The following is a 13,743-nucleotide window of genomic DNA, read 5'->3' as shown; positions in this document are numbered from 1 at the left end:
CTACCCCTTGGTTATTTTTACAAGCAAAACCACGGGCCCTGTTCTAACGTGACCCGTCCAACTCCCACTTTTAATAGGTTTCAGGTTCTTTCTGGATTGGACACCCAAGATTGACTACCTCCTCTTGCGGCAGCACCTGTCCCTGCTGATAGCTTTCCCCATTCTACCCTTGTGGTGACGCCTGTCTCTGCCGACGGTCCTTCCCATCCAATTGCACCTTGCCCTCCTGGGAACATTTCCTTGCCACACACCACATTATTGCTCTACAAGAAACATGGGAGTCAACTGACCATTTCTATTTGGATGGTTTTATATCATTTTGTAAATTTGCTACTCCTTCAAACATGGGCAGAGGCAGGGGGGGTCTCCTTTTAATGTTTAGTCTTAAATTTTCTTATAGTGCCAAGCTGATTGATTCCTGTTCGCCCCGTGTGCTAGCTGTGGAATTGTGAGGGAAGAATTTACCAACTTTTCTAGTGGTAAAGGTTTATAATTCCTTCACTAGAACCCACGAAACCGAGCATCTTTCGGCACTAGAGTTTTTTTGGGGAAGTTATGGGGAAGGAACTGAAGCCTACTATGACATATTAGTTCTGGGGGACTTTAATACTCGTAATTGTCCCCTTAATTGTTTAGCAATGCTGGAGGAGGAAGACGGCCTGCAGGAGCAAAATCACTTTGAACATACTCAGTCTGGCACCTTCTTAGAAGGCCTCCTATCAGCCTATAACTTGAACTGCCTACAACAATCAGATAGGTCAGCATTGGTATCTACCTATGTGGGCCATGGTATTCAAAGTATAATTGATCATATTCTGCTATACTCTCCGTTAACATCGGCTGTAAAGAACCTTAGTGTCACCTGGAATTGCTTTAGCAACCATAATCCTTTAATATTGGATCTTCACCTCCAGACTGCCCTCAAGGGAAGGGTCACGAGTCAGGTCACTAATATAAATATTAGTCTCAAAGACCAAGCACGCAGATTGAGGTGGGATAGGATCACCCCCGAGAGCTTTATTGATAACCTGTATACTACTTGTGCCTTGGAGTTCCAAGTGTGTCTAGATCAGGAATCTCATGACCGAGCCATTTTAGATGCCTTCGAATTAATTACTAAACAGGTTTCCTTTCATGTATCTACTACAACCAGAGTAAGGTGCCCAAAACTGAAAAGGTGGTTTGACAATACCTTTGTGGCTACCCATAAGGCGCTCACGCAGGCCCTCAAGCAAAAACCGAGGGACGCAATATCAGTCAAGAACAGTAGGAAGGCTTATAAACTTGCAGTTCAGAGCAAGAAAGAACAGTTAAGGGAGCTGGCCTGGGAGGAGCTTAGCCAAGCCAGTGTGCTGACTAATAGCTCTAAATGTTGGTCTGTTGTTAACAGTCCTGTCTTCTCTGACACTCCAAACTCCAGTAGAGATTGCTCAGTCCCCGCAGAGAAATGGCCCCTGCACTTTGGTAATATCTATAGTGATGCCAACTTAGGGGATACCGTGGGACAAACCGTTCCCGGATTAGTAAGTCTCTCCCTTTATTTTAATAAAGATGAGGTCTTTAAAGCCATCATCTCAATCTCAGGTGGAAAGGTGCCTGGCCCTGATTGGGTACCGGCTGACCTTTACAAGGCAGACCCAAAAGTCTGGGCTAAGATTTTAACACATGTCTTTAATGCAGCTTGTGTGTCCGGTTTTCCCTCATCATGGGCAAAGGCGGTTATCATCCCCATTTTTAAAAAGGGTGCCAGGGGTGACCCGGCATGTTATAGATCCATCTCTCTTCTTGATTCTGCGGCTAAAATTATGGGTAAAGTAGTCTTGGATCGCCTAACAGCCTGGCTTGATCATGCTAACATCTTCTCTAACCTCCAATATGGTTTCAGGCAGGGGAAAGGGACCTTGGATCAATGCCTCAATCTTCACTTGGTGATTGGGAAGTATATTGTTGCCGGGCGGCGGGGGGCTTACACCTGGCTTTTATGGCCTTAACCTCAGCTTTTGACCTTGTTCATAGGTCCAAGCTGTGGTTGATACTGTGTGATCTGGGGCTAGATGTTGACTTGATCTCCTTTCTGGCTACTGCCCATGATAACACAACGGCTGTGGTACACTTTAATGAAGATGGGAGCCTGACAGACTCTTGGGCAGTAAGAAGAGGGGTCTGGCAGGGATATATATTGGCTCCCTTGCTATTTACCTTCTACATCAACAAACTGGGACTCCTTAACATCCTGTTGTAAAGATATCCCAAGAGCTGGCACCAAGATGATTCCCGCACTTCTGTATGCTGATGACGCGGTTTTAGTGTCCAGAACAGCAGGGGGTCTGCAACTACTTTTAAACTGTTTTATAGATTTTATGGATTCTTTGTATTTAATCACCGATTTAAAAAAATCAAATGCCATGACCATAGGCTCCCGAAAGGCGGCCAGGGTCACATTTTTATTGTAAGGGGGACGAGTTAACTAAAGTGTCCACGTTCCCAAACCTAGGAGTACTTTTCAATGTCCAAGGTTCTTGGTGCGCGCAGCGCGCACCAAAAAATGTTTTAGCCAGAGCAGCGGGGGCTACCCTGGATTTTGCAAAAAGAATAGGGTCGAAGCCGTTTCCCGTGCTTCTGAAGGTCTATAATGCGAAGTGTATCCCTATGGCCACCTATGCTGGTGACATCTGGGGCTATAAGGATGTGAAGGGAATTGAAGGGGCTGAGAAAAATTTTATGCGCAACCTTTTCTCGGTCCCTGTTGCTACCCCGATTTTTAATTTACATGAGGAACAGGGAGTGGGCTACATTTTGGACCAGATTGCGGTTGTGCCGCTCTTACATTGGCTGAGAATCTGGGCTCAGCCGACCCCAAATTTAAATCAACTCATTATTCTAAATTGTATAGCACTAGAGAAGGCCTTGCACATCCCCTGGCTGAAATATATTAAGGATCATACTGAGAATCTTGGTTGCCCCGGTTTGTTTCTGACACCCACACCCCCTGGGCAAGACCACTATTAGAGCTTTTAAACAGCAGTTTTTAGACAGTGAGAAGGTTTGTTACACTGAGCCTGGGCCAGCAGATGCAACCATATCTATCTTATGTAAACAAAGTTTACCATCTTTTTGTCTTGACGAAATTCCGATTGAATATGGTTCCCTGGTTACTGGCATTTCCCAAGGCTATTCTAAGCCTGGTTCATTAAAACCCTGTCCTTGTGACAACTTCTCTGAGCAAGATACTCTCCAGCTAATGTTTTCCTCCCCCTGCTCAGAGGTTGCAAATTTGTTCAAGTGAGGCCGGCTCTGATTTATCTACAAATGTTAGCCTCACCTACTGTCTGTGTCGGGGTGGCAAGTTTCTTAATTGGGGCCATCAGACCTAGGAATAGGCTGCCGTCAAGCTAGCCATTCTGGATACTGTGACAGTGTAATCATGTTCTTCTGATTCATGCAATATAATTTTAACAAGATAATATGTCTGTTCCTAGCGTACTGTTTTATTATTATTTGCACTTTATGTTCACCAATAGCTGCTGATTAATACAAGGGATAGTCTTAATATTTACAGCTTATTAAGTTGCGGCCACTATGAAAAGTGAATGTAGGGCTCCTCTGTCATGTAATGTTGTAGTCTTTCTTACTACTGGGATGAATTGTGTTCTAATAGTATGTCTTTTTATTGAAGTATATCCTTTTTATGAATTTTGTGATGACATCTGTTTTAGACTGAGTGTTTTTGCCGTGATGAATTGTGTTTTAACAGGATGTCATTCTAATGAAGTGTATCCTTTATGAATTTCGTGATGACATGAGTTTTAGATTGATTGTCCCCTTGTGCCCTGGAGAAACTGTTTAATTAACTTTTGTATATTCTTGCACATAACCGTCCAAAAGGCTGAGGACTGTTCTCTTGCTTACATTTTTATGGTTCTTAAGATTACTTCAACATGATTCCTGTATAGGTTTTAATGTTTTTTTATATAGAATGTTTTGTTGCGTAAGTTTATGGTTTTAATCAACCGAATAAAGTGGATATGACTATGGGTTATCATGACATTGTTGTAAAATGTTCTTTAGTGGGCACAAACGAAGTATTTCCATAAGGCAACCCATCTCATATTTCAACTCTGAGCTTTTCTAATTTCCCATACCAGAGTTTTCCTAATTGTTGTTATAACTTCTTTCTCTAGCCCTAACACTAATGCTGAACCAACTATATTTGCTTCTTTAAGAATTGGTTGCTCAGAAATCTGCTGTCTCATTTCTTCAGTATGTAACCATGGTAAAGCATTGGCTTTCCTACTTTTCCTACTTTTATTCCCAGGCTTGTAAATTATTTTAATTTATTTTCCCATTATGGATAATTTCGCTCAACTAATGTTAATCCTCTAGATCAATAGGCCACTAGATGAAGTTGACTTGTAATCTTATGTCTTTGTGACGAGACTAGACCTATCTCTTAATGTGAGGCTTCAACCTCCACCAAAGAATGGTTTTGAAGGATTAGCATGCAACAAATTTGGGGCTGCGATGAAGGCTTGTTTAAACAAAAAAAAGAAAATAATTGAAAGGTCTAACCAGCCTCATCTGACATTGCAGTTGTACCCCTCTCCTTAATAATTTAGTAATTTGAATTACCTTTTGTGAGAACCTTTGAATAAGTCTTCAATAGAATTTTGCACATCCAATAAAGACTTGAATTTCTTGAAGGGAAGTCCAAATCACCACTGCCTGCTCCTTTTTTTTGTATCCGTTGCAATCTCTTCTGGTGTGAGAATGAAACCAAGGAACAAAACAGTTTTTACATGGAAAAAAACCTTTCTAATTTAGCACCTCATAATCTTTCTAGTACTGCTTTTATGTGTTGTCATTACTCCTCTTCTGAATCTTGCGACATTAGAATGCTATCTATGTACACCACAGCAAATGTATCAATACACTCTTTAAGAACATCATTAATAAAATATGAAAGGGCACTTGTGCATTACACAATCCATACCTCATATCCTCCTACATTCCAAACTTATTTGTAAATGCCGTCTTCCCTCACTCCAGCTAGTTAGTATGGCCCTCTTAAGTCTAACTTCATGTAAATGTATGCCTCTTTACTTAATCCAGCAATACCAAATTCAATGGAAAAGTGTATTGGTTTTAAATCTTTAATCTGTTTATTGCTGTTTAATCTACATAGATTCTATATTCCACTCCTTTTTTAACAAAAAGGGGTGAGAAGACACAGGAGATTGAAATGGTCTGAAACACATTTGCCAAGTGCTAATCCAAATATTTCTTCAAATCAGTATTTTCTTCTCTGTCCGTGCATATATCCTGTCAAAGGGAAGTATTGCCCCAGGTTCCAAATCTATCTTGCAGTCATGTGGTCTATGTAGGGCAATTTCTCAACCTCGGGTTTACTAAACCCATCTTGGCAACCCACATATTGTTGTGGTAACTCCATTACTACTGTGACACAAATTGAATACCCTGCAGTTAACGGAGCTGCCTTTGAAACATCCCTTCCTATCTGGCGCTCCATAAAACAATGTTCTAGTCTATACTATGTGTTCAGTGAAACTTTTCTTTCTTCACTCTGTTAAAGGGTTATGTTCCGTGAGCCATGGTAAACCCAAAACTAACTGAAACTGGGGCATCAATCACATTAAATTGGATGAGATCTCTGAACGTGATACTTTTTTTTTCACCAATTATCTATGTTCCATTATTAGCTCAGAACACAAATTTGTGAAATCTACAGCTCTATTTGGTTTGCATACGCTTTCTTAATGGATATCAATCTGATATACCTAGTATATTTCATATCACCAAAAATACCTGTAGCCCTATAATCTATTATTACTGACACTTTAAAAATCTCACACCTTCTGAACTTAATATCTATATTCAAAATTCAATTTGGTGTTGAGGATTGTATTATACTTGCGACCAAATGTTTTTCTGGAGTTGATTTGACTTCCTGACACATCTGGACAACTCCCTGTATTGATGGTGCATTCCCAGTTGTGGCAGAGAAGTCTGCAATGTATCTGCCCCACAGCTGGAAGATGCAGTCACATTGTTGAAAATGTTGCGCCTCCTCATGGCGGGCCTGGACTGCACAGTGGGTATAACTCTATTGTCAGGTACGTATTGTCTACAGAAGTAGCCAGCAGAAATTAACTTAAGACAATTGCTCCCAGTGCCATAACTTTTCTCTTGACAAATTATCCCTGATCCGAAGCACTAGTAGGGTATTCCGCTTATCTACCTTTCGCATGTAGATCATGCAACAGACTTCATGTACAAAAGGTTGGTATGATAAAGTTTCTCAAATTCTAAAAAGTATATATCTCAACGTGATTAAAAGTGATACATTTAAAACATGAACAAAGAAACATTCAGGTCCTACCCTGACTACAATGCCATTAGTGAACTGAAAGGTGAGTTATTTGCCATGTTCACCCAATATGTGGCCTCGATTCTAACTACATTATAGTTTATTAAATCAAACACAAGATTTTTTTGTACAGGTTTTTGTATTACACGTACTTGAATGTGCTCTCGTATGTGATCAGAAAAAGGGGGCTCGGTTACATCCTCTTCTATACCCCTATTATCCTTTTCAATCCAACTAACCGACTCGCACGTCCACCACTCAAATTAAATCAAATTTCACTATACTGCCCCACCACTAATCTTTTTTGATTTCTACAGTAGCGTGCTACTCGCCGGAAAGCACGTCAACACCTCGTCAGGGGAAGTAAGCGCTATATAAATAGAATACAATAAAATATTGGCCAAGGATCACACAATTCGGTGAAACTGAGATTTATCTCAGATTTTCCGGTTCCACATTCTACAATTTAGCCACTAAATGGGAATCTTTTTTTCCTCGTTTTGATCAAAGGTTACTTCCTTGTCTTTAATTCTTTGTGCATGAGGTTACAGCATGGGTAACAGACAGTGGCATGTTGAAAGTTTGGTTGGTTTCTGGCTTGAGGCCAAAGAAGACCTCATGCTGAGCCAGATCCAGGCATCTGCCTCGAGCCTGGCTCAAGTAACGTGCCCTCCTCGAACTAACACGAGGTTTCACTGAAGCTTCCGAATGCCTCTGACAGCCTGAATAGGACTCCGTTGTTACTTCTTGCCTAAAACTCTTTATCCTGAAATAATTCTGATAGGAAGTTACATTACGAAGTTCTACCTTAAGAATATCCTTAATTCAATTTTTTTTATGAACCTGACCAGTGAATAAGATGCAATTCCGCCCAAATTCCTAAACCTACTCCGATAACCGTCTTGAAGTGCAGCTTTCTCAGGCACTTCATTCCATTCTGGAACGTCTCGGACTCGTTCTAAACTCACAGCATGTTATTACCAAACACTAGACCGCATACCCAGCAGCCTGTTGTGCCATGCTCTTGACCACTTACCCACTGACCGTGTCCAATGCCCGCGGCACTACTGACATTTACCCTGAACTTGCACTTCCCGACAGTTGGTGGTATTTTAATTCTGGCAGAGGCTCTAGTAGGAGGAACTTTGTTTTTGAGCGCATGTGCCCAGCCGTGCGTTATCGAATATGGAAGGACAGGTTGTCATCCTGTGTGCGGCAAGCAGTGCTCAGTGCAGAATGAGCCATCCATGTGTTTCAGTAACCAGATGAACATGTGCTTATTAATGTTTATATAAATCAGACACATTGCTAATAATCACAGGCATATTATGTTCCCATTCAGGTCCCTGGAGGTTAAGATGGAAACGTGCTATCTTTTGATAAGTTCATTTTAGGGCTTGAAAGGCGCACAGAGCTTTCCAGCTCTTTCTAAAGAGAAGCTTGCTTCAGTTATGTTTCCGTGCATTTCTATCCCAAAACTTTTTTTAATCTATCTAAAATTGGGAGCCCGTAATTCGAATGGATGGTTGAAAATCACTTCAAGCATCAGAAAAGCTCTTCCTATAGCGATTAACATTCTTTTACAGTGCAAAATCAAATTTATATTAGAAATAGTCCTCAATTGTTTAGCGTAGGGTGTAACAAGTATCGCTGCATGGTCTTCAGACTACTGGTCTGCACAATGTTCAGATGGCACTTTGTCCAACTGCACCATCTTTAGAGGAGCATTCAGTAGCCATGGTACTATCCAGGCAGCTTGACCCTAGGTTGGGCTGATATGAAGTTGGCCATTACCGATTGTTTCTCAAATAATGAATTATGTAGATGATAGGCTGACTACTTGATGCCTGCAATAATAGATTTACGTCTGTGGTGATGGAGTTACCCTTGGTTGTTTCAACATGACATAACCATCTTTATTCGATTGTCTTGTCTTTGAGAATTCTTTAACTGGCATGTAGGCATTCCTTCAACTTACCCATCACTTACGTCTCTCCCTCCCCTGTCTGTGTCCAGAGCCCAGTATGGGACTCAGATGCTTGTACTTTAAAATAATGTAAAGGTGCACCACCTCTTAGGCATTGGATTTTCTGACTGCCTTTCTCAAATGGTTGTAGCACGCATGGCTGAGCTTCTTGGAGCATCCCGCCCACTGCCATGACTAGTAAACTAAGATGAGCAGCCTAGGTGTGCAAAAATATAAACCAGAAATTATAACTCTTGCTTTTATGTGCTGATTTACATGATTTGACAAAACGTGCTTGTTGTAGAGCAGGAGGGGTTATTCAATCCCCGACCCCGCAGGTTTCGGTTTCTGGGTACCTGAATCTAGAAGGTTGTCCTGAAAGAACTGACGTTAAGGGCTTAGAATAGCTTGGGGAGTTAACCTATGGTGAGCACAGCATCCTCCAGCGCTCCCGGGGCAAAGTAACCGGACTACACCGCTGTCAATGTTTTCCATCGACAAATAGTTGTCTCTCCAATTAATGAGGAGCACTTCATGTGCTTTCTTTACCTCCTCCTAACCACTTTAACTTCTGGACCATATCTTGTTGCATATCATAGTGCTCTGATGTCAGGATAGCATTAAACTGTGCTTTATTGTAGTTCCATCAATTGGGATTATAGTCTAACCCAAGGAAGCCAGTATTTTTCATCGCAAAGTCATTGTCTGTGTTTGAGATCTCACTTCCTTTATCCATGACAAATTTAATACCTTTGCTTTTCCCTCACAGAGTGAAAGCCCGTGTGGCCTGGCAGCCGTGGGATGGATGACCGCGTGTACTTTCCAGAGGCAAGTTCAAGTGGCCAGCCGATCTCCTGGGACGTGTTCAACTTTGCCGCTAGCTCTGGCAACACCACTGAAGAGCAATGCTACAGCGCTCGATCACACAGCACCGTTTTGCAGGGACTGCCTTTCGGGGGCATTCCCACCGTGCTGGCTATAAACTTCGTCCTTTGGCTGGTAAGAGGAGGTGGCAATGCTTTTTATATATTTCTTTTTCCACTCAAATCCTAGAATTGTTTTATTACACAATTTACCTTAAGAATTTTGTCTTTTAATTTTGTGCCTAATTCTAGGCCTAAGGAAGGATATTTTGGTGCTCTTAAAAATAATATTCTCGAAAGCCTTGTCTCAATTAATTTAATGTATCGTACATTGAAAGCTTTACTGTTCCCTGACATATTCATGTTGACACAAACATTTGGAAGTCAATGATTCATGCTCGTCTCCCACTTTTCAGATTTTGGTAAATTTGTATATGACCGTTTTGATATGCTACCAGAATACTTAATTTTGAAATATCGTGTTACAAAAATATTGTAGCCAGCATATTCACTACAAATATATTGTGAAGGTAAGCATTTACAGGCAAGTATATTTTTGCTAAACTTTAATGCACATCTATGTACTTTGATGATATTCATATTTTCAATATACATAGGTGTGGAGTTAAAAATTAGTAAATGTATACATGATTACATAAATCACTTTCACAGTATCTTGGCAGTCAATATTCTGGCAGCAATATATATATGTGTGTCACAATGTTTTTGTTCTTGATATTCCGACATACACCCAGACAACTCGTGTTGAGAAGCAACGAAAGAAATATGAGGTTGACTAGAATAACAAAGCTTACATTTGTTTCTTGTAAATTTTAGGACCTCTTTAGCTTTCTGTATACACTTTGCCATCAAAGACATACTGTTGAAATATTGCCAGAAAGCAAAGATTTCGTAAAAAATATCTTAAGGAAGGATTTTCCAAATATTACACTTAGAAATTTGAACATTTACTTAGTCATAAATTAACATGACTGTCTCTTTTTTTTCAAATAAGTGACCAGGCAAGATTTTTTTCCTGTCCCTCACCCTGTTCATTGTGGTCTTGTCACTGGTTTCTTGGCTAATGTTGATTTGTGCCCCCCCCCCCCCCGTCTGCTACTGCCACTACATAATGTCACTAATGTGGTGAGAGAAGCTCCGGGCTGAACGAAGATAAACGGAACAAGCATTTACAATGCAATAGGTCTCGCAGTGACATTGTTGAAAGACTTTTTGCATTGTAAATGATATTGTTTTTCATATTGTTTTTTTCCTTAAAAGCATACAGTATATATTATCAATTCTGCACCATTAGACTGGAGATCACACCCATCACTACTGTGCAATGTGCCAATTATGCCCCTTTTGCTATTTTTATGTTTAAAGCAGGCTTCTAGTATTCTGTATTGGGCTCTCTATTTTCGTCCTCAGTCTGAGAATAGAAAAAAATCTTAACTGTGCAGCAGTTCACCATTTTTGATGTAACTTATATTTTTTTCTCAGTTCTGTATTGCTAAACTGAACAACGACATCTTCATTTAATTTTTGGTAGACACGGAAGATTAAGGGATTTGCCGCGAAACTTCATTTTATTTTTGGTAGGCACAGAGAAGTTATACTCTTATTTGAGCGTTTTTAGACGTGTTGGGCATATTCCTGAAGTACAGCCAGTCATTAAGCAGGGCTTATCATTCATGGCAACGTTATTACCCGAGCTGATGCACATCTAGCGCCTCGTGCAGCCCACAGAGCTAGGCTATTGTGCGCTCTTGTTAAGTCTGTGTGACATCACGTTCTTAATGCCCCATATGTAGCTAGGTCTGGTAGTTCATTGGCTGAATGCAGCCACTTCCGGAAAATGTGTTAGACCTCGCAGTCTCAGGATCGAATCCCGGCAGGTTCAATCAGCCGTCCATCCTTCTCAGGGTGATAAGATGCGTACCACTGCGTTGGGTAACAATAAATACCTTCTAGCCAATCGATAGCGCCAAGAGGCCTGCTTCCACAAATATGCACATTATTACCCAAGCTGATGCACATCTAGCGCCTCGTGCAGCCCATAGAGCTGTTATCACATAATTAGGCATCCTTATTTGGGGCCACTAGCCAGTGATTTACTACAGTCTCGTCAGCAGCTAAACATAAAACTCAAGGAGCTATTAACAAGTAGTAATTTGCATGCTCGAATCACTGCTATGTAGAGAAGTAAAATGGCACCTCAGCAGGCGCACAACCCAATGAGCTATGTTATCAGCAATATATGCATTCCAGTGTTTACAGACTGCCTATATTAGTGACGGAACAGTATAGTATATTCAGCAGGCAGGCGCCCTACTCATTAAACCATCACCCAGTGTGCATCTTTATTCTCAAGGCCACCGCTGTGTAGAAAGGAGTAACATTACCCCATTCATGCTTTTAGGGCATTGATAGGTTGTGTGCAGTGGAGGGGTCCTGCGAGCATTGTGGGAGCGAAGAGAGCTGTGTTACTCCCCGCTTACCTCCTCCCATTAAAAGGAGCCAACGCTGTCTCAGCTCCTTGTTCCGGGATTTTAAACAAGCTGTTGCCGGTGCACCCCACACAGCACTTGAGGAAGGGGGCGGGACAGCTGAGAGAGTAGGGTGGAGGTGGAGGAGGGAGTGAAAGAGAACACGCACGTGACAGCCTGGAAAGCAGATGCCTTGGTGAACGCTGCCTGAACCTTAGTTTAGCATGCCTCCTCAGATAACAGAACAACCATAAAACTGAAAGACGCCGTAGACTGTGTCCCAAGGGCGTGTGCAAAAAAGCCATAGAGTGGTAACCAAAAACCCTGCAGAGCTTTGAGAACACAGGAAGGGGGAGGAACAGCAGAGAGAGTGGGGTGGAGGAGGGAGGGGAGGGGAGGGAAAGAGAAGACGCGCCTGACGGCCTGGGAAGCAGATGCCTTGGTGAAATCTGCCTGAACCCTAGTTTAGCACGCCTCCTCAGATAACAGAACAACCATAAAACTGAAATACGCCGTAGACTCGGTGTCCCAAGGACGTGTACAAAAAAGCCACAGGGCAGTAACCAAAAAGCCTGCAGAGCAATGAGAACACAGGGATTTAAATAAATATTGACATTGCCCAATAGAAAGCATGGGCGGGATTACAAGTCCCTCTCCTAAAATACTTTTACCCCAATATGTTTCGGTAGGCGAGAAACGCATGTGCGCTGCAACGCTAGGCGAGACCTAACAACCATAAAACTGAAAGATGCCATAGACTTGGTGTCCCAAGTGTGTGTACAAAAAAGCCACAGGGCGGTTTATGGACTGCCTGTATTAGTGACGGAACAGTATAGTGTATTCAGCAGGCTGGCACCCTACTCATTAAACCATCACCCAGTATGCATCTTTATTCTCAAGGCCACCGCTGTGTAGAAAGGAGTAACATTACCCCATTCGTGCTTTTAGTGCATTGATAGATTGTGTGCAGTGGAGGGGTCCTGCGAGCATTGTGGGAGCGAAGAGAGCTGCGTTACTCCCCGCTTACCTCCTCCCATATAGAGGAGCCAACACTGTCTCTGCTCCTTGTCCCGGGATTTTAAACAAGCTGTTGCTGGTGCGCCCCACACAGCACTTGAGGAAGGGGGAGGAACAGCAGAGAGAGTGGGGTGGGGGTGGAGGAGGGAGGGGAGGGAAAGAGAAGACACGCGTGACAGCCTGGAAAGCAGATGCCTTGGTGAACTCTGCCTGAACCTTAGTTTAGCACGCCTCCTCAGATAACAGAACAACCATAAAACTGAAAGACGCCATAGACTCGGTGTCCCAAGGGCGTGTACAAAAAAGCCACAGGGCGGTAACCAAAAACCCTGCAGATCAATGAGAACACAGGGTTTTAAATAAATATTGACATTGCCCAATAGAAAGCATGGCCGTGATTACAACTACAAGTCCCTCTCCTAAAATACTTTTACCCCAATAGTCTCGCTATGCGAGCAACGCATGCACGCTGCAACGCTAGGCGAGACCTAAAAACAAGATTCAATTTGTGAAATTATCGTGGTTTGATAACTTGAGCCTTTTGATCTTATCCCTTAAAGCAGATGTCTCCAACCTTACCTGGAATAAGAGCTACTTACTTTCAATGAAAATCATCCTGAGCTACTAATATTATAAGTGTTGTAATAGTGACCACATCAGACAATATTGTATTCATTACCATCACATGCTAATTTTCCAGCAGTGATCATCTTAGTGCATCAGGCACAGTTGCCAGCAGTAATGTAAAATAAAAATGATAATATTAGTAATAAATATTCTCTATGCCACATGATTTATCATTCAAATGTCAGCTGTAATTATATTTTGAAAATTGAGCTGTTTTTCTCCAAAGATCAGCTTATGATTTCTGAAAATATACACATTTTTCACTTTCCAGTGTTGATATGTGTAGATTAATTCAACCAATAAAACGCATCTAATTTAATAGGCTGGACTGCACTTAGGAGAGCTACTTACTTACAGGTAATAGGAGAGCTAGCGGTAACTCGTGGGCTGCTTGTT

At 41.8% G+C, this 13,743-nt stretch overlaps 1 protein-coding gene across 2 annotated transcripts in view; it reads left to right on the top strand.

The window, feature by feature from the left end:
• TMEM63C (transmembrane protein 63C) overlaps window positions 1-13,743 on the top strand; it is a 537,448-nt gene that overhangs the window by 277,114 nt on the left and 246,591 nt on the right. For both annotated transcript variants that reach the window (XM_085626682.1, XM_085626681.1), the window contains exon 4: window positions 9,121-9,350. In XM_085626682.1, the coding sequence (XP_085482808.1) occupies window positions 9,153-9,350 (198 nt within the window). In that variant the 5' untranslated portion in view covers window positions 9,121-9,152. The remainder of the gene's footprint in view (window positions 1-9,120; window positions 9,351-13,743) is intronic.

This window comes from Triturus cristatus, chromosome 9 (assembly GCF_964204655.1).
Source record: "Triturus cristatus chromosome 9, aTriCri1.1, whole genome shotgun sequence".
Taxonomy (NCBI): Eukaryota; Metazoa; Chordata; class Amphibia; order Caudata; family Salamandridae; genus Triturus; species Triturus cristatus.
Note: the sequence above shows the minus strand (reverse complement) of the source record. Positions and strands in the feature narration are given on the sequence as shown.